Source organism: Macaca thibetana, chromosome 13, assembly GCF_024542745.1.
Source record: "Macaca thibetana thibetana isolate TM-01 chromosome 13, ASM2454274v1, whole genome shotgun sequence".
Classification (NCBI taxonomy): domain Eukaryota; kingdom Metazoa; phylum Chordata; class Mammalia; order Primates; family Cercopithecidae; genus Macaca; species Macaca thibetana.
Window position 1 is genome coordinate 42426094 of NC_065590.1, and position 23577 is coordinate 42449670.

Below are 23577 nucleotides of genomic sequence, written 5' to 3' on the forward strand. Positions count from 1 at the left end.
CCTGTTCCTGATGCAATGTCATGTGACTTTTTGCTGAAACAATATCTAATAATATTCTAAAATTACTTTTTAGACTTTTTCTGTCTACCTTCATTTCACGCTTATATATTCTTGGAAAGAAAAAAAATCCCTGCAAATCCCAATTTAACCTTGCCAATATTCTGATGAAGATACATTATAATGAATCATGGGAATTTCTTTACCGATCTCATGTTCTATATAAAAACAAACAGCTCAGGTACTAAAAGTACTGATCCAATTCTTATAGGCCAGATTCTAATTAATTCTTCCTGGCTTCAACAAAGTCGAAGCCCTACCAAATGATTTTCTCTGGATTGAAATATGTTAATATTCAATAAAACTTCTGATTCAAACTCATTACATTTTTCCTCACATACCAAAGGACAAAGACACCAGGCTAAATTTCTTTTAAATTATTTTATTTTTGTGTAAGCTAAAAGGAAATTTACACACTGAAATTTCAAAAGACCTTGGGCATGCACATTAACCTTGTTAGAGGTTCTTCTACATGTCTCTCTTTTTTCCATAGGAATTTCCCCAAACATTTAAAACCCATAGTTTTCACTGTATATACAGCCTAAACCATAGCAATCTATGATTATGTCATTTTACACTGTGCAAAATCCTCAAAAAATAGTGGTACAATAGAACAAAAAAATCAGTAACAAGTAAATTCCATTGTAAGACATTCATATAATTTGGTCCTTCTCCGAATCAAACTGATTTTAAACAGACACAATCTCTTTAAACCCCTCCAATCAAGTTCTGACAGTGATCCATACCCTATAACAAAAGAGCAATTGATTAAGTACCTTGCAAAAGGCCAAACAGCAATACGCCAGATTGAAAAGATTAAAAAAGCCCCAAAATGTTAACAAAAGCCAGATCTGAAACCCATCATACACAAAATTAAAAACCAATTAAATGGGGGACTTTGGAGCTTATTTATGATAGCAAAAGTAATTCCACATGTAATGAAAAATCAAGAAGACAGTCAATGCAATCTGAAAAGACTGAAGGGGATTTCAGACAGTGAAGATTTGAGGTTTTTTTTTTATTTCAAAAGTTTTGTAAGAAGGACACCACCAGTGTATTTCACAAAGACATAAATGTATACACCCCAGCAACACAAAAAGAATAAATCTTCAAAAATGTTTACCCCCGATTATTTACATTTTTCTAATATAAATTTAGGACTTCAGTATGTAAATAAATATACATTACTATGTATACCTTTCTAGTGCGGCTTACCAACAAATCAGCTGAACTTGAATTTTTTGTTTTTAATTAGAGCAGGTATGCTTTTGATGGTAGGGAAGGGATGGGAAAAAGGAAAAGCAATAGTAACCGTCCAATTCACATCAGTTATCAGTCTGCTTTTTCTTGAGAGCTTGTGGAAGGTGTTAACGTGGCTGGGAACATCAACACCTTGGCATGCATGAACGTTAAGTCAGGAAGGCCAGCGATCACCTTGATAGCTTCTTCACTCAGGTGCTCTTCTCTTTTCGGTTTCCTATTGACAAATGGAAAAGACAAGTGTGTTAATGTGACTTTGCCGTAGGTCAAATGGAAGAAAATCCACTCTCAAGGTAGACAGTTAGCAATCTGAGGGGACTTGAGTATTTTTTCCTCTGCTAATTCCTGAATCTTGTAATACTTTTGTGTAGTGTGCTTTCTGTGCCAAATGCCAAATCTTCATGAAGAGTGACACGTGGCCTATTTATGTTCATTAAAGCTAGGCATGCACACACAGATACTCACATGCATACCTGGACAGCTCGTGTACTTTTTAGGCTTTACATTACACGAGAAGCATCTACCCAGGCATAATTTTAAAATGTTACTAAGCAGAAATATAATGCTGAAGCCTTAGTAACACTCCACCTAACTGGATTTCTCCCTGTCCCTCCACCCCCTAAAACAACCTCAGCATGAAACAAAGTATGTCCAGGGCAAGACTAAGTCATTTTAACCTCAGGCTTTATTCCCAGTGGGGAATTCCAGGAGAGAAAGCTCTCAGCTCACTAAGACCCAGTCTCAGCTTGTTGGGATGCAAACAGCAGGTCCAAAAGCAGCAGCATTCAGGGCTGGTTGCTGGTGTTATGCATGTACACAGGCAGGACGGAACCCTGGGAGAGGGAAATCTCTAAATCCTATGGGTCCTGTAGATGAAGTATATTTTGCTGCACTGGGCCCCGATATGAGAAATAAGCAGTTTAGTGCCTAGCACAGACATGAAAACCCCTGGTGACCCAGGTCTACTCAGCAGGTGAGCCACAGAAAATGCCAAATGAGCCTCAAATTGAGCACATGATTGCAATTCAAACTTTATTTTTTCCGTGACATTAAATATATTGAAGGAATAGTTACACAGATTATTAACTTTAGACCAAAGATCATTTCAAATTGTTCATTATAAAAAGCCTAATTCTCTTTTATGGTAAAGGACAGCTGGTATTAGATGTGACACAAGTTATTTCTTTGACCTAAATGTTTCCTTTTTCCTTGGATGGGGTGCAGGAAGCCAGGAGGTAAAGCAAGAAAGGAACGGTAGCTACAGGCTTTTTTATTCCTAGGACTTTTCTGTTACCATGTTGAACCCGGACCGAAAAAATTTTATAGAATGAATAAAAAATCCAATGACGTTTAGGACTAAAGTTCTTCAAAAGGGAAAAAGCATCAAGCATATAGCAGATGAACCAAATACTGCATTCAGTACTAGCTTCTTAGAAGAATGAAAGAGCAATCCAAAATTTTTTTCTGATGAAAATCTACATTTTAAATTGCAGTTAAATAGTGGCAAAACTATTATGTGGATGTTTGATGGGGAACTGGATATCTGCATCATTCCAAAGTAAAACCAGATACATGACAATTGAAAACCTGGGACTGTATAATGGAAAAGGTCAGCTTCTCACCAATCATCACTCTCAGCACCACTAACAATGGAGTCAACTAGATGTATGGACCTTCTGATGTGATACAACACCTAGGATGCATTCTAGCCAAAATATTTACCCTGAATTCAGCAAGCCTTTAGATATAATTTCCAATTTACAGGAAAATAGGGAGATACATAACACAGTAAATATTACTTTAAGGAAGCAAACAGACAAATCCAGAGTTTTTAGGACATTCCGCAGGACACCCAGACTAATCTTTATACAAGCTACTGTTATTAAACAGAAAACAGAAGAAATGAGGAGATATGCTAGGTTAAAAGGGACTTAAGAGCCTTAACAGCCAGGTACAATAGTCTTCAATTGAATACTGGTTTGTACAAAGCCGAGAAAGGATAGTTGGAGAAATCTGAATATAGCCTAAGTAGATGAAATGAAAACTCACTGAAATTGACAGATGGAGACCACTAAGACTAGGTTCAATTCACTATGGACATAAAATCTCATTTTTGGTAGAACCCCTTCCCACATATATTTGCATAGAAAAAGATCTGAAAGAATATACACTAAGGAGTTTAGTGATCCTGAATGGTAAGAATGTGATACTTTCATTTTTAATTTTTTTTGGTCTGGATTTCCTAACTTTCTAAAATATACTTTACTACTGCTATAATGATAAACGGTTATTTAAAACAATAGTGAATAAAAGTGCACCTAAATGGACTTCCCTATTTGTGGAGTACAGTTTGGGTGTAGGAACAGAGAGCAAAAAATAAGTTTTTACCTAAGAAACAGTTGGTAATTATTCTAGGGTTTTAAATAATTGCTTTATTTCAGAGGCAATATGAAATTATATTTTAAAATAAAAACAAGTTTACACAGTTTTAGTTTGTGCATTTATCTATAGTCATTGTGGATGGCTGTGAGCTAGTCTTCTTAGAATATGGAAAGAAGTAAACACTTAACACTTAAGGAGAATTTGAAAATAAAAAGTTACCATCATTTCTCAAAGGTAGTGACCTAATTTTGATCTATATTCTCTCTAGTGAAGATGTATCCTTTTTGTCAATAGATTATAATCGAGAGTCCAGGAAAAAACATGATCAATTGTGTTTTAATTCTTGTTTTTGACAAATGTGCCAAGACCTTTCAGTGGTGGAAATTTTTCAACAGCGTTCAGACAGCTGGATATCCACCTGCAAAAGAATGAATGTGGACTCCTACCTCATACCATATACAGAAATTAATTCAAAATGGATTAAAGACGTAAATGTAAGAGTTGAAACTATAAAACTCTTAGGAGAAAATCTAGGTATAAACCTTTGTGATCATGAATTGGGCAATGATTTCTTACATATGATACCTAAATCACAAGAAAAATCAGATCTTATCAAAATTAAAAGCTTTTGTGTGTCAAAGAATACTATCAAGATAATGAAAAGACAACCTGCAGAATTGGAGAAGATGTCTTCAAATCATTTCTCTGACAAAGGCTTAGTATCCAGAATATACTTAAAAATCTTACAACCTAACAATAAAAAGACAAATTATCCAATTAAAATATAGGCAAATGGCTGGGCACAGTAGCTCATGCCTGTAATCCCAATACTTTGGGAGGCTGAGGAGGGAGATCGCTTGAGCTCAAGAGTTCAAGACCAGCCTGGGGCAACATACGGAGACCTTGTCTCTACTAAAACAAAACAAAACAAAACAAAGGCAAAGGATCTGAATAGATATTTCTCCACAGAAGATATACAAATAGTCGATAAACACATGAAAAGATGCTCAATATCATTAGCTATCAGGGAAATGCAAACCAAAATGTCAATGAGATACCACTTCAAACCGATGGCTATAACCAAAAAGACAGTAACAAGTGTTGTAAGAATGTGGAGAAGTTGGAATGTATGTTATTAGTGGGAACGTAAAATGGTGCCATCACTTTGGAAAAGTTTGGCAGTTTCCCCAAAAAGTTAAGAGTTCCTATATGACCCAGCAATTCCACTCCTAAGAGAGTGGGAAACATCTGTCCACACAAAAACTTACACAAATGTTCATAGCAGCATTACTCATAATCGTCAAAAAGTGAAAACAACCCAATTATCAACTGATTAACAGATAAGCAAAATGTGCTATGTCCAGTGAAATATTGTGCAGCCAAATACGGATACATGCTACAAATATGGATACATACTACAACATGAATGAACTTGAGAATAGAATGCTAAGCAAAACCCAGACACACAAGGCTGCAGACTGTAGAATTCCATCCTTGTGAAATAACCAGAAAAGACAAATCCATAGAGACAGAAAGCAGATTAGTAGTTGCCAGGGCCTGGGGAACGAGAGGGATAAGGAGTGACTGCTAATGGGTACAGGGTTTCTTTTTGAGGTGATAAAAATGTTTTGAAATTAGATAGTGATGATGGTTGCACGACTTTGTGAATATACTAAAAACCAGTGAACTGAACACTTGAGTTAATTACAAATTTTTATCTCAATAAAAAGGCCTAAAAAGAATAAAAGATCTATTATTTTTGGCACTATTTCTTTGACCTGTATAAACTTCAGTTACAGGTCTATGGCTACTAACTAGCTGTCACTAGTTAGTAGTGATTTACAATAGGAAGTAATTTTCCTCCATATTAGGAAAGGTAGGCAAGAAGATGGAACTATTTTAAAACTAAGAACTTGCATATCTTTAAAAAAGTCAAAGTGAGAAGTCACTTTCACAACTTGTGTTCCAAAAGAGAAGAGCCCATATACATTCCCTGACACATTCAAAGGCACTTAGTAAAGAATACTGGTTATTGTTTGGTCCATGTCCATTCTCCTCTACCTTGACCACTGTTTTAACTCCTTCTTACCCTACAGTCTATCACAATGCCTTTTCACTTTATCTTCTGCTTACTGTCAATAGCCAAGAAGATTTTGCTGAGCTTTTTTGCAGTTCACTTTATTCAAGAGAAAAATGAAAGAAAACCTAAAAATAAGATATTAAAAATGCTTTCTGAAATTATGCCACAAGCCTGTCTCTGCTCTATACAATTGAGAATCACTCGTTGGGACATTTTACAGTATTTTAATACTTGTGGGCATTTGTATTTACCATTTTCAAATGACATTTCTCAAAACAGAAAATACAAAGTTGGCAACTTGTTCTCTCCAATTTTTGTTTTAAATATGATGCTGGACAGGTCCTAGCGAGTAACTCAATACAGAATTAGCAGACGTTAACTCCAGGATACATGATAAGTTCATTCCCTATTAGTATAGAACAAGAGAAAAAATAGCTTCTTAAAGTGATAGGGCTTGGAAGAGTTCTCTAGATTCAGCATGTTTCAAAGATGAGTTAAAGAATCAGGAGAGCCTAACGTGGTTTAGAGCTCCTCCTAATGGCACAAAATGAATTCTCATCATTGCGATGTTCAAAACTATAGTTCTTTGGTCAGTGAGAATGCAGGGGAAACAAAGTGAGGAAAGAGTAGAACTGTCCTAGAAGGGGTTGTCCTAAAAATAGCAGGGGGAAATCCAAACAATAAAAGCATCCTTTTTTATTTTTAAGTCAAATGTGCGTTAGCTTTTAGTTAACACATACAAATTTCTCATCCATTTTTTTCTATGAGAGGAGTTTCAATTTGAAGAAGTGATTTATTTGGAAAGAGAAAAAATTAGAAAAAAAAATCCACATAGCCACATTTACAAGTAGGTTCATTAAAGAGGAGGCTTTGGCAGTGCCAGGTGGCATACTGTAAAGAGATGGGGCAATGAGCACAATGGAGAGAACTGGCAGACAAACAAGGATTTACATGCTACAAAGCCATTCTAGGGAAAAGTTAAAGGTAGTCTACAATTATGAAATGTATAATAATGTATTTCATCATTATATGTATTGGTAACAAGAAAAATCTGGGGGAATAAAAGCACACACGGTTTTTTTTTTCTTTTGAGATGGAGTCTCGCTCTGTTGCCCAGGCTGGAGTGCAGTGGCCGGATCTCAGGTCACTGCAAGCTCCACGTCCCGGGTTTACGCCATTCTCTGGCCTCAGCCTCCCGAGTAGCTGGGACTACAGGCGCCCGCCATCTCGCCCGGCTAGTTTTTTGTATTTTTTAGTAGAGACGGGGTTTCACTGTGTTAGCCAGGATGGTCTTGATCTCCTGACCTCGCGATCTGCCCGTCTCGGCCTCCCAAAGTGCTGGGATTACAGGCTTGAGCCACTGCGCCCGGCCTAAGCACACAAAGTTTTAAACGACAATGTGATAATTCAAGCTAAAGTTAAGAGTGATGAACATTTATTACTCACAATAAAAAAGGCTTTTTTAAATTGATGTTTTTCTATAGAAGAATCTATTTAAAATATAAACCTGAATTTAACATGTGATTGGCATGTATTCAGGAGAAAGAGCTATAAGATTTCTTTCAAAGTGGGCAACCAATGGGTAAATAGTTCCACTTTAAAACGCTGATGAATCACGGATTGAGACAGCAGAGCTGGTGTGCCAATCAACCAGTATTTGCTTTTGCACTAGTGATTTCCTGGTTCAGAATGATATCTTCCTGTTAGAAACTGGCTCAGTCTCATGGTTAACAGTAATTCAAAGCAATGGATTGTACCAGCCTAATCATATGAAACTAAAGATTTTCTGAATCCCAAACACATGGCCCGAGTGACATTCCCTGCCTTTAGTTCCAACATAGGGAGATGGTAATTACTTTTCTATAGGACATGCCTCTGAAGGGGCTTCTAGAAAGCCTGGTAAAGTAAGGCTTTACCTCCCAAATCAGAGGTGCACGTCAATGAAAATTCCAAGAACCATCTTAGCCTGCAAGTAAAAAGATCAGCCTAGGTGACTCCAGGATTCTAAAACTGGGTTCTCAAAGATGATCTTCTCAGCAATTATGAAGAGAAAGGGAGAGTGTTTCTATAATGGCCTTATGATCACAATACTTAATCAGAATTAGTCTCTACAAAGAGGAGGCGGGAGGGGGGAAGAAAACCACGTCTGTCAGCCTTGGCCAATCTCTTATGAAATAATCCTGTTCTATTAAGTTCATAATTAAACATAATTTGATAATATTTTCTGGACTTGGGCATCAACTGACTTTTATAAAGCAAGTTGTAATACAATATATTGAAATGCTCCCAACTTAACGTGCTTTTTCCTTTGGGCCATTTTGTCTCAGAATTCAAAATGTGGGTACAATTGACACTAACTGTTTACCTGGTAGATGTGCTTGTCTTCTCTACTGTAGACATGAGTCTCGCAAATGCATCAGTCACTTTGAGGCTTGAGGTGGAGATTTCCAGCTTAGAAGTTGTTAACTCATACAACTCCGGATCCACACCTTATAGTATAAAATGATAGTTAGTGATGGTAGGCTGCAGTGGGTTACCCAGTTAGCCACAATCCAAGATGCAAAAGGCAATATTCTGTAAACATCTGAGTCTTTTACAAACAGAACTATCTTCAGAACACTGGAATACTGCATTTATTTTTTAAATTATGAACTCTACTTTTTGGAGTTTTTATAAAACAGGAAAATACTTTTCAAATTCCATTTTGGAATGAATATATCCTTAAGCTAGCATTTATGCAGCAGATGCTAACCAAATATTTCTAAAATTTCTATCTGCTATAGAAAACTCCCTCAATTTGGATCAGGAAGGGATATAAAATTATCAATGTTTTATAAAAAGAATGCACATGATATGACATCCCATTTTTCAATTAACTAATCTCATTTTAAAAATTTTCCTGTTTCCTCACCTCCTTATTTTTTCTCTATTTTCTTCCACTGAAAAAGATTTAGAAGCTAATATAAAGTCTCAAACATGGTAAATGATCTGGTTCGTTTAAATATATTTTGACTAAGGACTAATCATAAACATATACCACATAGTTCTTTCTTCAGGTTAGAGGTGGGGAGGGTAAAAGATTTTCAGAAAAGGTGAGTAAAAGTACCACTTTTGGACAAAATGAAAATTCTTGTCTATAGGGTTAATTATATTTCTGTAGTCTCATATCTGAATCTGGTAGTCATTAGTTCAAATATCTTGTTAGAGTAATTCAAAAGGAAGCTCAGAGGGTTAGATTTATTGCAAAAATTGATTTAAAAAATCTCCCCCATCTGACTTCATTAAAATATACATATAACTTTGCATATTTCTCATGTAATACAGATTTATAGCAATGATGACAACAATAACATGGAAAAGAACAGTTTAAATATTTTAAACTTAAGTTACACTTTGGATAATAAAGATATTCAGAGTAAAAAAAAAAAAAGTTTTTAATCCTACACTCTCCTGGTACCAGCAAATAACTTGAGAAAAAAAGTTCATGAGTTGCAGGGTGTAACAGCAAAGCAAAATTCTAAGGAAGAATGTCTTACAGTTTCTGAAGTTTTTACTTATTATTTCTTTTAAAAAAAAAATGCCCTGTAAGATCAGCAGATAAAGTTATATATGTTATATATAAATGCATATATTTAGAGTAACAAGTTTTTTCCTTTTAAGATAATTAGCAAATTAAAAAATCAGAAACTGACTTCTATTAACTTTACAGAAGTAAACAGATCTCAGATGTTTACAGAAATCAGACAAGCAAAAGCGACTTCCACAGTTACGAAGTCTAACGAGGGAGGAAGGCTATAGAAAATGTATGTTGACTCTCCCAAGTTCTCAATATTTCATTAAGGTACAGTTTCAAAATATACTTTAAAAGGACTTTCCTTTGTGTTCCTGTAATAAGAATATGGGTTGCAATTAAAATGTAAAAAATTGTATATGTCTGTAAAGGGACCAAATGAGCCCAAAGTACTTCCCTCTCTCTAAAGGCTAGATTCCAGCAACCACAAAATTTACGTTGCTGTCTAGTGTATAGGGCAGAATAAATAACTGCATTCTGACTGGCAATAGGAAAGTGCTAGTAAAAACTTAGTTGGGTTTATAAAATACTGGCCACTTGGCTGTCAAACAGTAAAGTGGCAGATTAATAAAAAAAAGACAACAAAATCACACCCCCAAATAACTACCACCACACCAAAAAACCCCCCCAAACTATGGTTAGATTTTTCAAAAACAAGACAACTATTTACTATAATAATTGGAGAGTAATTTTTTTAATGGAAGGTCTTTTTTTTTTTTTTTTTAACAGAGCCTTAATGAGGCATAGTTTAGTTACATTACTAAAGCTAGCCAACCAAGTTCTATGCCAACCTCCTAAGTCTCACACACAAAATAATTAACCGCAAGCTAAGACGAAATGACTTTCCCAGAAACAAGTCAGAAAAAATGCAAGCAAGTGGTGAAATGGAATACTAAGGAAGGTGTTGACACCTGTAGCTTGATGGTAAGTTTTAACAAAACCCAATAGCAATAAAAAGAAGCCAAAGCAAATATATAGTAATCAAATTTATATAGCAGCTAGAGCATATTAATGAAAATATTGAACAAAAATATTTAAAAGGCTCCAAAGTAATGAGAACTGCATTTGACCATGCTGATTTCACTTCCATTACAGCTCTAAGCTTCTGAAACCGCTTGCTCTTCTTGCAGCTGTGTACACTGAGCCTGATTATCAGGTCATTTCTGTACTTCTTTATATAGCCACGTTATTTGTGCTCCTATGAATGGTTTTTAAATGAGTTTGAAATGTAACCAAAAATTAAATTTAAACCAGGTTTTTAGGGACCCAAAAGAAAAACAGTGACCTCATTCAAATGATAATACAGTTTATGACAAAACAAAGCTGACAGCAAATTTAAAATGGGAGCTTAATTCTTGGGAATATAGTAACAAAAGGATATACATGTTTTTGGTTGTCCCTCCCACCCCCCAGTAAGTATTCTAAAATGTCAAGACAATTAGCTTACCCAGGTCATTGCATAGATCAAATGTAAATTTAGAAGTAATTTAAGTAAATAGTACAATAGCATTTTGAAGTCAAAACCAGACAGATTGGTTTTTCATATGCTTGCAAAATCTTGAAAACAGTAAGAACAATCAGGGGCTTGGATTTGAGGAATCCAGTCACTCTATACCAAATGACCTTGGAACTTCCCTGCAGCAGAATCAGATTTCCATAAACAAATCTCAAGGGCTTCCTGGGTCCCAGGTTCACTCTGAGCTGACTATTAGTCTCCCCCATCCATATCCCATCATGGCTGCTCAACTGTTGGAAGTGGGTGGTAGCACTATCTAGTGGAATAGCACAAAACCAGTGAATTTTCAGGAACCAGGCCAGTTGTGAAACTAGCCCACTGGTGGGGACAGAAAGGGACTCTCACTATGCATTCTGGGCATGGGCATCTATATGGCACCCCAACAGCTGTCTGGTGATCAATGGGCATGATTACCAGATCACATGTTGGGACGACAGTTATTAAAATAATATTGAATAAAATGTAAACATAAAAATGCCATTATAATTTTAATCTTTTATTCAGTTAGAAAATGACAAAGTACATTAGTCCTTTGGTCAATGAACTGAACTTTTGCAGGGCTGAACATTAACAGGCACTCCAGTAATTTTTAATTTCTAGCTTTTAGTATCTCATAGCAATTATTTTCTACTATTAACTTTTGTAACATTTTTTTCCCCATGGAAAACTAACAGTATACTTTCTATTTAAGAGCTACATAAAAACAGAAATAGTTCTATATGGGACTATATACTTAGTGCTAGACTCCAACATTTTGGAACCTAATTATATATTTAGCAGCACTAATAAACAACTAATTGAATGCTGGAATTCGTAAAGGTTATATTATTACAGGCACTACAATGTAAAGTCATCTTTGTATACTAAAATATTCTATCTCTAAACTTGTATTTTTTTCAAATGGCTTTATAGAATATGCTTTTAAAAATAAGCATATAAAATATCACATTTTCCACTCAGAGGGGAAAAAAACCCAACAACCCTACCTTTAACTCTCTAAGGACATTAGGGATGTTTTATTCCTAGAAACTAATTTCAGCTTTGAATATTACACTTTGAGAAAGTTTTCCTTGAAATACATTTCACATAAGTCATTTTTTTTTGTAATCAGATACTAGAAAATAACAAATGAAAGAAAAGTATTAAAAAGACATAGAGAATACAATCTACTTGTTTCCTTGTTTATAGGAAAGTCAAGTGATGTGGTCATGCTTTTAGTAAATAAACTGGAATTGTGGTTTTAACACTCTGCTGACCTGGGATTGTGGTGCTGCTGCTAGAGCTACTGTCATCCACGGGCCCAAAGAAATCAAGGTTCAGAAGAGTGGAACCTCCACTAGCTTGAAATTCAGTGACCGTGTTGGTAGGCAGCCACACAGAAGGTAAGCCAAGGGAGGAGGGGTTATGTGTAAAAAGGGGTAAGACACACACTTGAACATGCAGGTTATAATTAGTAATCATTACACATTTTAAAAATCAACATTAAAACAATGTGTACAGTATTAGTTTTTCATTACTAAGGACATTTCTAAAGTAACAGTTTAATTCAATGTACATTTTCTCATGTACAATGTAAAGAATGTAACACTTAGTAAGGTTTTAGGAGTTCAGTTCCTTCAATCAAAACTGGAAGCCATACCAGAAGGACCAAAAGGAAAGCGTACCCGTTAAAGGGAAACAATACTTTAATCTCAACCCAACATTAAAAATCGCTGTACATGCCCAAATCAATCTTTCATGTTAGTAATACTGGTTTCTAATTAATGCTTTTTAAAAAGTGACAAAGTTGTCAGTTTCAGGACACGCACCAATATGTTTAGTTTAAAATAACATAATAAAGAATGTCATAACTACCCTACCCTGATGTGCAACCTCAAGCTGTACTGTTCCCCTTTAACTCTGAAACAGTAATCAGAAATAGTATACATTTTTAAAGAAGTTGTTTGTTAATAAAAAGCATGATGATTTGACTGAAGACACCAGACAACAGCAAAAAGTGCATCCAGGCTTTCCTTCAGCACTATATTAATTCAATTGGATGCTTTCCAGATATCCTAGGACCCCACTATAAGGCCAAGCTGATAGTGTCTTTTTACAATGGCAAAATAATTGCCGTTTAGACAATGACAGGTGTTTTAGACAATGGCTCGAACAATTAAGCACAAGGAGTAAGACCAATTACATCTTGGGATCCACTTAAAACTTGTGGTGTCAACACTAGAAACTAGCATTGGTGTGTTACTTATTTTAAAAAGCCCACATTACATTACTGGAATAAATTATTCCTTTTTGAGGATTTTCTTTTAAAGCCATAAGTGAAACCAATTATTTTTAGAACTGCCTACTAACATTTGGAGACACGCTTTAGAAAAGGATCGTGAAATTTATTTTCTATTTGCATATAGGTGCTCTATAAAATATTAAATCTAAAAGCTACTTTAAGTCAATAAACATGGATCTATGCACATTGTTTTTGGTTAAATAATTGTGCTTTGTGCTTTGAAGCAGCCTCTAGCCACAAGACTTTGCATCCAAGAAAATTCCATAAATTAAAACTTACAGAAAAAAATTCAAGGTAAATTGGTCCTAGCTAAAATTTTTTAAACTACCTAGATATTTGTAAAAAATAAAGAAGCTTACTTTTGACTTAAGATAAAGAAACTAAAATTTTACCTAACTACTATTACCTATATTTGGACATTAATACTGTTGATAATAGTAACGGCTGGTTTCTTGAGCAATTACTATTCAGAAAGAAAGCCTGAATTTCCAAAGATAAGAATAAGTTATGTTCAAACAAAAAAGGAAATCAGCAGAGAGAAGTTTGTCTGAACTTTGTAGCTTTCTTAACTCTAGCTCTGGTGCTAGAGGCTCTACGGAGAGACGTACCATCTAAAGGGTTAGTAAGGCCACTGCTACTCCAGTCAAACTGGACGGGTGGTAGAGACTCCTAGAGTTGAAAACCAAAAAATCAAAATTAATCAGTACAGGTTGTAGCAACGTAAAGAATCCTTTAAAAAAAAAAAATTATAGCAAGACCATTAGGCAACAAAGTACCTAAAGACAAAATTGGGATAATTTACAATTTCAGAAGGTTACCTGCAAATATTAGCACAAACTGAAATTGCAAAATTTACAAACAGTACAGGTTATTGACATTTAAAAAGCTGTATCTGGGAAATGAAATTATCTTTACATTTTTAAACAAATTTATGAACTGATTCTATGCCAAGATTTCAATCTATTCTCAAATCGTGATTTAAACTATTGGTGTGATTACAATAAAAAACATGGTATAAAATGAGAAGATTCAATGTCTAAGGTCTGTCTGGTTCCTTACAATTTTCCAAATTTTGAAGAAAATCATGGGCTAATAAATGAGACATTTTTAAAGTGTTGATTTAAAATATTTATTTTAATCAACTTCTTTAATTTAGAAATTACGTATTAGATACCAGAATTTAATTTTGGGTGTCATCCTTGTATAGGGGCCACGCTAATCTCCTCTGTACCTTGCCAATTTTAATAATGTGCTGCTGAAGTGAGCATAGAATTTTAAAAACAATACTAAAACAAAACTAAAGGGATGCTCAGGCCGGGCGCAGTGGCTCAAGCCTGTAATCCCAGAACTTCGAGATCCAAGGCGGGCGGATTACGAGGTCAGGAGATCGAGACCATCCTGGCTAACACAGTGAAACCCTGTCTCTACTGAAAATACAAAAAATTAGCCAGGCATCGTGGCACACGCCTGTAATCCCAGCTACTTGAGAGGCTGAGGCAGGAGAATAGCTTGAACCCAGGATGCGGAGGTTGCCGTGAGCCGAGATCGTGCCACTATTGACTACACTTCAGCCTGGGCGACAGAGTGAGACTCTGTCTCCAAAAAAAAGAAAAAAAAAAAACACTATTCCAGGGGTTTAAATTTCATAACTGTCAAACATATAAAATAAGCAAATGGTAAATTTAAGATGGAAGGCAGTGCAAAAACATCTTTAAAATGAGCATTCACACTTCATTTTAAGAATATTCTCACAAGAAAAAAATGTTGGTTTTTTTCTTTTCTTTTGGGGGTGGTAAAATAGGCTGTATTTTATTAGACTTTGTTATCGGTTTTTTTGGACATCACTTAACACTACACTTTATTGTAAGGCAGGCACTGTTAAAACTTTGTATTAATTTTTTTCTGGGTAGGTAAGGTCACTTGCTGTTTTCTATAGAAAAGGAGCATGAATCAGTTATTTTTGAAAAGTCTAATCCATGATATTATAATATGACTATCAGGATAACTGGGATACCAACGACAGGCAAATTAATTTAAGTATTTAGTTTCCAAAAATCAGGTCCAGCCTGGAGCAAGGTATAAATTGAGTAAAATACTATAACATTAGTTAGTGGGTGCCAGGGCTAAGGGATGGTTGTGGGGCAGTGACTATGAAGGGTGTTCTTAATAGTAGTGGTGGTGGTTACATGAATCTATGTGATATGATATAGACCTATATACACATATTGTACCAATGTCATGTTCCTGGCTTTTACATTATAGTATATTATGTAAGATGTAACCATGGAGGAAACTGGTGAAGGGTGCAAGGGACTTCTCTGTACTATATTTGCAACTTCCTGTGAATCTATAATTATTTCAGATAAAAGTTAAAAAACTGCCGAAAACCTAGTTTATAACCTACCTACACAGCTAATAAATATTTAGAAAATATTTTCTTTAGCTGATCTTAAAAGGAAACAAACATCTCTAAGCATTCTAGCAGATTCAACTTACTCCACTTCTAGATCAGTGACACCTTTGCTCATAATCTACACTGAATGGACAAAATCTAGGTTTATGCAATAACAATTTCTGAATAAATGGAGCAAGTTCTTTCATGAACACATTCTATCTGAATGATGTCAAGTAGCTTTCATGAACACATTCTATCTGAATGATGTCAAGTAGCTGGGTGCTTAGAAATATTTCAATGATTTGCTGAAATCTGAGCTTCTCAAATAGGGTATGGTATTTAGAAGACAGCCAAAATCATAATGAGGTGATACACACGAATCAACATTTAATGGAAATGAAAAAAGGTGAAAAACAGGATACCAAAGCAAAAAAAGATTAAAACTAATGATGTTCACAAGTATGGAAACTCAAGAGAAAGCATGAGAATGAAGCATTTTAAAACCACTTGAAGCAATGTGGTATGAATTATTACTACAGAGAAAACAGCACTAGGCAAATAAGGTCATAATAAAAAGAACAAAAACATGGAGACAGGAGGCTTGGATTCTAGTCCTAGCAGTACCACTAATACATAGTTTTGGGTAAATCACTTAGACTTTCCAAATATGTTTTCTTGCTGTAAAAAGTGAGCATAGTGGCCAGGCACAGTGGCTCACGCCTGTAATCCCAACATTTTGGGAGGCCGAGGTGGGTGGATCACTTGAGGTCAGGAGTTCAAGGCCAGCCTAGGCAACATGGTGAAACCCATCTCCAATAAAAATATAAAAATCAGCCGGGTGTGGTGGCAGGTGCCTGCAATCCCAGCTCCTTGGGAGGCTGAGGTAGGAGAATCGCTTGAACCCAGGAGACAGAAGTTGCAGTGAGCTGAGACTGCACCATTGCACTCTAGCCTGGGCAACAGAGCAAAACTTGGTTTCAAAAAAAAAAAAAAAAAAAAAAAAGCATGGAACTAGATAATCATTTTTTCTTCTAGCTCTAAAATTCTGATTCACAACTAAAATATATCAGGCAGTCTAAGAGGTTGCTAGTGGTGACTAGATAGATAACTGCTAGTCAGAGTGTTGACCCTACTTAACGATGAATAAAGTGTAAAGTATTGACTTTACTAAGATGGAAATCAGTAGTGGTCACAATGGTGTGACCTTGAAATTTAGCAGATAAAAATGAAAACACACACACAATCCCAAAAAAGCTAAAATTACTGTTTTCACCTGTAAACTAAGTTAATACAAGCCAATTTGGAAGACAAAAACAAACTCAATGGGTACCAAAATTGGGATAGAACAGACAGACCCAAAAGCATGTAGTCATAATGGGAATTATCCAACTGTGCTTGTGCTAAGTTTGGAAGCCACTGTTGCTTCTAGCACTAAAGGCTAGAGCTGTTCCATCTAAAAGAAATAAGACTAGTAGGAAGATGTAACTTCCTGCATGGCCAAAAAGTAAAATTATGTATACACACACACACACACACATTTGTGTATTTCATTTGTGTGCATGAAATCCACGTGTGTGTGTGTGTGTGTGTATGTAGCATGCTAAACAAGAGTAGTAAGAAGTATCATTTTCTAGGCCGGGTGCGATGTCTCATGCCTTGTAATCCCGGCACTTTGGGAGGCTGAGGCGGGCAGATCACTTGAGGTCAGGAGTTTGAGACCAGCCTGCCCAACATGGTGAAACCCCGTCTCTACTAAAAATACGAAAATTAGTCTGGTGTTGTGGCGTGTGCCTGTAGTCCCAGCTACTTGGGAGGCTAAGGCAGGAGAATCGCTTGAACCCGGGAGGTGGAGGCTGCAGTGAGCTGAGATCATGCCACTGCACTCCAGCCTGGGTGACACAGTAAGACTCTACCTAAAAAAAAAAAAAAAATACGCACATATAATATACACACACACATATATACATACACACATACATATATATATAAAATATATATATAATTTTCTGTAAAGAGACTCTTTAGAAAATGTACTTCAGATGTTAAATTTTTTTTTTTTCCAAGGCAGGGTTTCACTCTGTTGCCCAGGCTGAAGTGCAGTGGTGTGAACATGGCTCACTGCAGCCTCAACCTTCTGAGCTCTAAGCAATTCTCCCACCTTAGCCTTCTGAGAGGCTGGGACTACAGGCTCATGCCATCATGCCTGGCTAATTTTTGTAGAGGCAGGGTTTTGCCATGTTGGTTAGGCTGGTCTTGAACTCCTGGGCTCAAGCAATCCACCTGCCTTGGCCTCCCAAAGTGCTGAGATTACAGGCATAAGCCACCACGCCTGCTCTGTTAAATATTTTAACCTGAGTCAGAGGTATGGAGTCAAGCAAGCACCATACAATTCTGTGGAGGTCAGGCATCTTAGCACAAAATTCTAAACACGTTTTTTCATTAGGTCATCTGGACTACTTTTTTGTCAAGTCCACAGTGAAATTATATAGGAAACATAAGCTATGACTAAAATGAAATACACAGTAAGATCAAATCAGCTAGAGGCAAAAAAGACAGGCAACAGCTAACTGACACAATAAGCAATAGTTTATGGGGTTGTAAGGTGGAAGTGGTTAGATGGAGGAGGAAGCAAGCAAAACTAGCAACAAATGGTCTCAATAAGAACAGCTCCATTTTCAGTGAATGTACCAAGTAGTTACTCAAAATCCTTTCCTAGTACCTAACACTGTAGGAATAAGAATGCAGATGGAGGCAGAAATAAAAATGTGCCATGGGAAAGGTAATTCTGAAATATACAGGGCATAGACAGGGCAGACCTGGGAGAGCAGTTTATAGCCAGAGGGCACACTGGGGCAACAAAATTACGGTAACTAAGAACAGAGTCTACCTATGGAGACATTCTGCCCAAGCCACCTTGTCTGCTGCCCAACCATCAAGGCCAGGTATTATAAACATGGCCCACTAATTCAGTGCTAGTAATAAGCTGGCTTCAAAGTAACATTTAAGCTATGTCCAAGTATAAAACATAGTGGTACACAGCAGTAATATTAGATGTTTCTTGAAACACACCTAAAATGGTAGGACCTATGCTTTACACATTTTCTAAAGTATGTTCTTCAAAACACTAGTTCTGCAGGTGTTACCACTCCCCTCTCCTCTGGTCTCTGCAAAAAAAGGTCCTGTGGCCAAGTAAATCTGAGAAATGAATTAAAATTAAGGCCATTCATTGCAGGACCCTTCAGTGTCCTTAATGTGTGTTGTGATCTCTAAGGGTAGTTATGGGGGTATGATATGAAGTACTTCCCAAACTTACTTTACCCTGGAACCCTTTAGTGAACCATCTCTAAATGGTTTTAATGGGGATTTAATATTCAATGAGAACACATTTTGGGAAAGGCTGTCCAAGCATACACTTTTTGTGTTAGATACAACTAAAGATGACATCTAAGGTTAAGAAATGACAAAACACGGCAAGAATATGTTTTAGAAATGGTAATGTTCACTTAAAAATACTAAGCTTCTAAAAATACAATATTTAACCAGCACTGAGTCAGTTTCTAACTTGATATGGAAAGAGTAAGCAAGCCCAAATGGCCCATTTTACCTAGACAAAAAGTGAGAGAAGACTTTATATTAACATATTAGTCTGAAAAAAAATTTGTGCTTAAGTGTGCCAAGGAGGTAAAGGATAAGAAAGGCAAGACAGTTTTCTGGCTGGGTGTGGTGGCTCACACCGTAATCCCAGCACTTTGGGAAGCTGAGGTGGGTGGATCACCTGAGGTCACAAGTTCGATACCAGCTTGGCCAACATGGTGAAACTCCGTCTCTACTAAAAACACAAAAATTAGCTGGGCATGTTGGCACATGCCTGTAGTCCCAGCTACTTGGGAGGCTGAGGCAAGAGAATTGCTTGAACCCGGGAGGCAGAGGTTATAGTAAGCCAAGATCGCACTACTGCACTCCAGCCTGGGAGACAGAGCAAGACTCCATCTCAAAAAAAAAAAAAAAAAGTAAGACAGTTTTCTATTTTCCTAATCCATAGATCGTTCAGTTAAAGGTCACGTCATTTTCGAGTTAAATAACCATTTTGCTTAAACTCTAAAAACAAGTTTAAGGCAATGGACATACCTAACCTTTACTACTGCTTTATAAAATTTCACAGGATTCCAGAAAAAATACTAGTTCTGCAGGTGTTACTACTCCTCTGTACACTAGCAGACTTATAGAGTTGGTATAAATACAATGTTTCCTTTTTTCTTTTTTCTTTTTGAAAATCCAGCACTTACCAGATTTGTGTCAGTAATTATGATTACACAATATTCAGACTGTAAGGGACTTTAGAGATATTCATTTTAAACCCTTCAATTTATAGATAAAGAGACTAAGGCCTGGAAAGGTTTAAGAACTTACCCATAATCACCCATTTCTCAAATTGAGCTTTTCTGTTTTCAAAAATTAAAGACGATTTGTTCATTGTATTCCAAGGGATGTTAATCAAAATCATATCCATCATTAAATCAAGCTTTAAAAATATTTTTAAAACAGTCATAAATGAAGGAAAAAGGCAGTATGTGTGGATATATGTGTATATACATGCATAAACATATTTATACACATATAGATATTTTTACCTGGAACTGATCAGATGTACATGTGTTCATATCTGGTGACACGGTGGCTGTCTGACCGATGGAAGCTATTTTTTCTGCAGCAGAAAGTGGTTTCAATGGTTCCTTGGTGGGCTCTAACATACCCTGAAAAAGGAATATTAGCCTTTAATGGTGGTAGGGGGCACAGCCCACAAGCTTAACTTAATCTATCAGAAAGGAGAAACTAAAAAACAGGTCACTTGGAAAGTACTGAAGACAAAAAGGAAGTAGTCTTTTTGTTTTTTTTTCTAAGAGACATTTTTAAGACAAGGTCTCACTATGTTGCCCAGGCTGGCCTCAAACTCCTTGGCTCAAGGGATCCTCTTGCCTCAAGCTCATGTCACCCCACCTGGCTATTCTTAAATTTTATTTACTGAAAATCCTATAGCACTATAATGAGAACCATTCACAATACCTTTAGAATCAAAAGTTTTTAAAGCAAGACTTTGTATTGTAAATCAGATGTTTTAAAGTACAGGGTTATTACTGTCACATGGAAGCATAAGCACCAACTCGGGATGGGTTGGCGGAGACAACAATATGTCACATCTAACCTCTAAAAATCCAACACTTTAATGACACTAAAATGGAAAGGGCACCCTTTGTACACATTACCCCATGGTGGTGTGAGAAGTGAGAGCTGATTCTAAAACACGCCATATAATATGACATCTATATCCTTCAGTGTAAATGTAATGTTTGATCCTGATCCCTATGACGGCACTGGAAACTTAGTACTTAGTTCCTTGGACAGGCAAAGCAGATATACAGCCTTTTTAGAAAGGAAAACATCTTACAGGTTCCACAGGGTTTGTTACAAATCTAATATACTTTTTTTTTTTTTTTTTTTTTTTTTTTTAAATTGAGATGGAGTTTCGCTCTTGCTGCCCAGGATGGAGTGCAGTGGCGTGATCTTGGCTCACTGCAACCTCTACCTCCTGGGTTCAAGCGATTCTCCTGCCTTAGCCTCCTGGGTAGCTAAGAAACAGGTGTCCACCACCATGTGTGGCTCATTTTTTGTATTTTTTTAGTAGAGATGGGACGTTGGCCAGGCTGGTCTTGAACTCCTGACCTCAGGTGATCCACCCGTCTCGGCCTCCCAAAGTGCTAGGATTACAGGCGTGAGCCACCGCGCCCGGCCTAATATGCTTCTTGAGTAAGAAAGATAGATGTTCAGTATGGCTACAGAAATAGGAAAAAAATCAGTATTTTTCATCAACACTCTACCAAACTCAAAATGGGCCATAATCTAGGTCTGAAAAAAGTCAAACTGTTACATGTTTTAAAATAACATCTGATAAGCTTTTGAATATTTTTCAATCAAAGGTTATATCCTAGACAAAATCACCCTTAACTGGACCAAAAAGAAACAAACAAAACAAAACTCAAAGCTGCTAAGTCATTAATGTTAGAATCTGTAAATTTCTAAAATTTTCAGGAGAATCCCTGCCTCCTCCCTTCCCCAATAAAATAGGCGTAAACTAAAACAGTTTGCAGAATCAATTCTTAACAGTAGCACATCTGAAAGGCTTTAACCCAGCAGCTAGAAAAATGAAAGAAGTTCATGGTCTGACTCAATACCATAAGTATTATACAGGCTCTCTAGTGTGCCCGTATGCAGAGTCGATACATTTGGTAAACAATTACTAGTCTCAGCCAAGGCTTGTAATTTGAATGATCACTTTAAGCAGTGGTTCTGAAATTGTGATCCCCGATCAGCAGCTTCTGTGTCACCTTGGAACTTGTCAGATGTACAAATTCTCGAGCCTACCTCAGAAATATTGAACAAGAAACGGGGGTGGCGGGGGGGGGGTGCTCAGCAATTTGTGTTTTAACAAGTCTTCCAAGTGATTCTGATACACATGAAAGTTTGAGAACCAGTGGCTTAAATGATCATTTCAGGTACTATTTCTCCAGGTGAGATCAAAAGATTATTGAACATCTCATACATGTAAGGCACCATGGGTAAAGTTAGCTATAAATTAAAACTCGATATTAAAAGAAAGGTTTCTAAACGAAAGATATCACAAAGATGGAGGAGGGGAGATACATTTATATTCATTAAACTTTGGTATTAAAGCTTATATAGAAATAGTAGCTATAGGTATGAGCTGATAGATGTGAAAATAAACTGGAAAAAAGGTGGCGGGGAGGAAAGAAGTGGAAAAAAAAGCCCATAGAAATAGTAAAAATATTTCTAATAAAGGTTGAAAAATAAAGCATAAGCTTTAGCTTCTAACTCCTCACAAACCTCACAGAACTGGTTAATGGGGTGAGGCTACACATTAGCATTAAGTAGGTCACTGCCCTTAATATGCTGAATGAAAGTGCCTACAAATTAAATTCCTAGTTCCATAACATCAACAACCTCTGGAGTGCTACTCCTTGAGAAAAAAAGAAATCCAAATAACCAAAAAGTTAAAGAAATGTTCAGCATTATATTTACCTACAACAGAAAACAATGGGGAATCATCAAAGTGTTTTTAAAGTACATGATAAAAACCATTTACGAAGGAGTAAACACTGATTTAAAAAAAACAAAACTCTAGAAAATTCCACAAAAATCAAAATGTTCCAATTCAAAATCAATAATTAGTGCTTATTCATGGAGAAAGTTTATAGATTTAAAGGTCAAGTTCCACAGCAAATTGTCACATGCACATAATGGGGTGTATAAATTCTATACCAAAGATTCCTTCATTATTTTTCCCTTATTTCCAATTTAATGGTTAGAGTAATGTTTTAAGTTTGATGGGACATTTTTATTCATCAATAAAAATATATTTTTTTTCATCAATAAAAAAGACACACCAAAAAACACAAACATCAAACTTTAAAATGTGACTGAGTCTTGAGAAGGAACAGAATGAAAATGTCTGTTTTCCGGTACTACCTGGCATATCTGAAAAAACAAAATTCAACACATTTAAAACATTAATGGAAAAACTAAGAACCCATTATAAGTCCTGGCTCATTTTAATTTCACTATAATTTGGTGTTTCTAAGCTTTTATGTACATCTATAAGCCTCAATATTGCATTATTTAAAATTAATAACTGAATTAAAACAAATTATATCTCTAGGCCTTCAGATACTTCAGCTGCTTTTTCTTTTTTCTTTCTTTTTTTTTTTTTTTGTTGAGACGGAGTCTCGCTTTGTCACCCAGGCTGGAGTGCAGTGGCCGGATCTCAGCTCACTGCAAGCTCCGCCTCCCGGGTTTACGCCATTCTCCTGCCTCAGCCTCCCAAGTAGCTGGGACTACAGGCGCCTGCCACCTCGCCCGGCTAGTTTTTTGTATTTTTTAGTCGAGATGGGGTTTCACCATGTTAGCCAGGATGGTCTCGATCTCCTGACCTTGTGATCCGCCCGTCTTGGCCTTCCAAAGT

At 36.3% G+C, this 23577-nt stretch overlaps 1 protein-coding gene and 1 non-coding gene across 3 annotated transcripts in view; both read right to left on the bottom strand.

Annotated features, from left to right (window-relative positions):
* Nucleotides 1-423: 423 nt before the first annotated feature.
* The window catches only part of AFTPH (aftiphilin), a 69696-nt gene continuing 46542 nt past the window's right edge, over nucleotides 424-23577 (bottom strand). The window contains exons 6-10 of one of the 2 annotated variants that reach the window (XM_050754815.1): nucleotides 20174-20296; nucleotides 13756-13816; nucleotides 12123-12206; nucleotides 8145-8268; nucleotides 424-1534 (exon numbers count right to left, since the gene is read on the bottom strand). In XM_050754815.1, coding sequence (XP_050610772.1) covers nucleotides 1390-1534; nucleotides 8145-8268; nucleotides 12123-12206; nucleotides 13756-13816; nucleotides 20174-20296 — 537 coding nt within the window. In that variant the 3' untranslated portion in view covers nucleotides 424-1389. The remainder of the gene's footprint in view (nucleotides 1535-8144; nucleotides 8269-12122; nucleotides 12207-13755; nucleotides 13817-20173; nucleotides 20297-23577) is intronic. The other variant, XM_050754816.1, reaches the window with a different exon arrangement.
* LOC126934518 (U6 spliceosomal RNA) lies at nucleotides 14309-14414 on the bottom strand. The gene has a single exon (XR_007718983.1). It is a non-coding gene; the product is annotated as a U6 spliceosomal RNA (small nuclear RNA).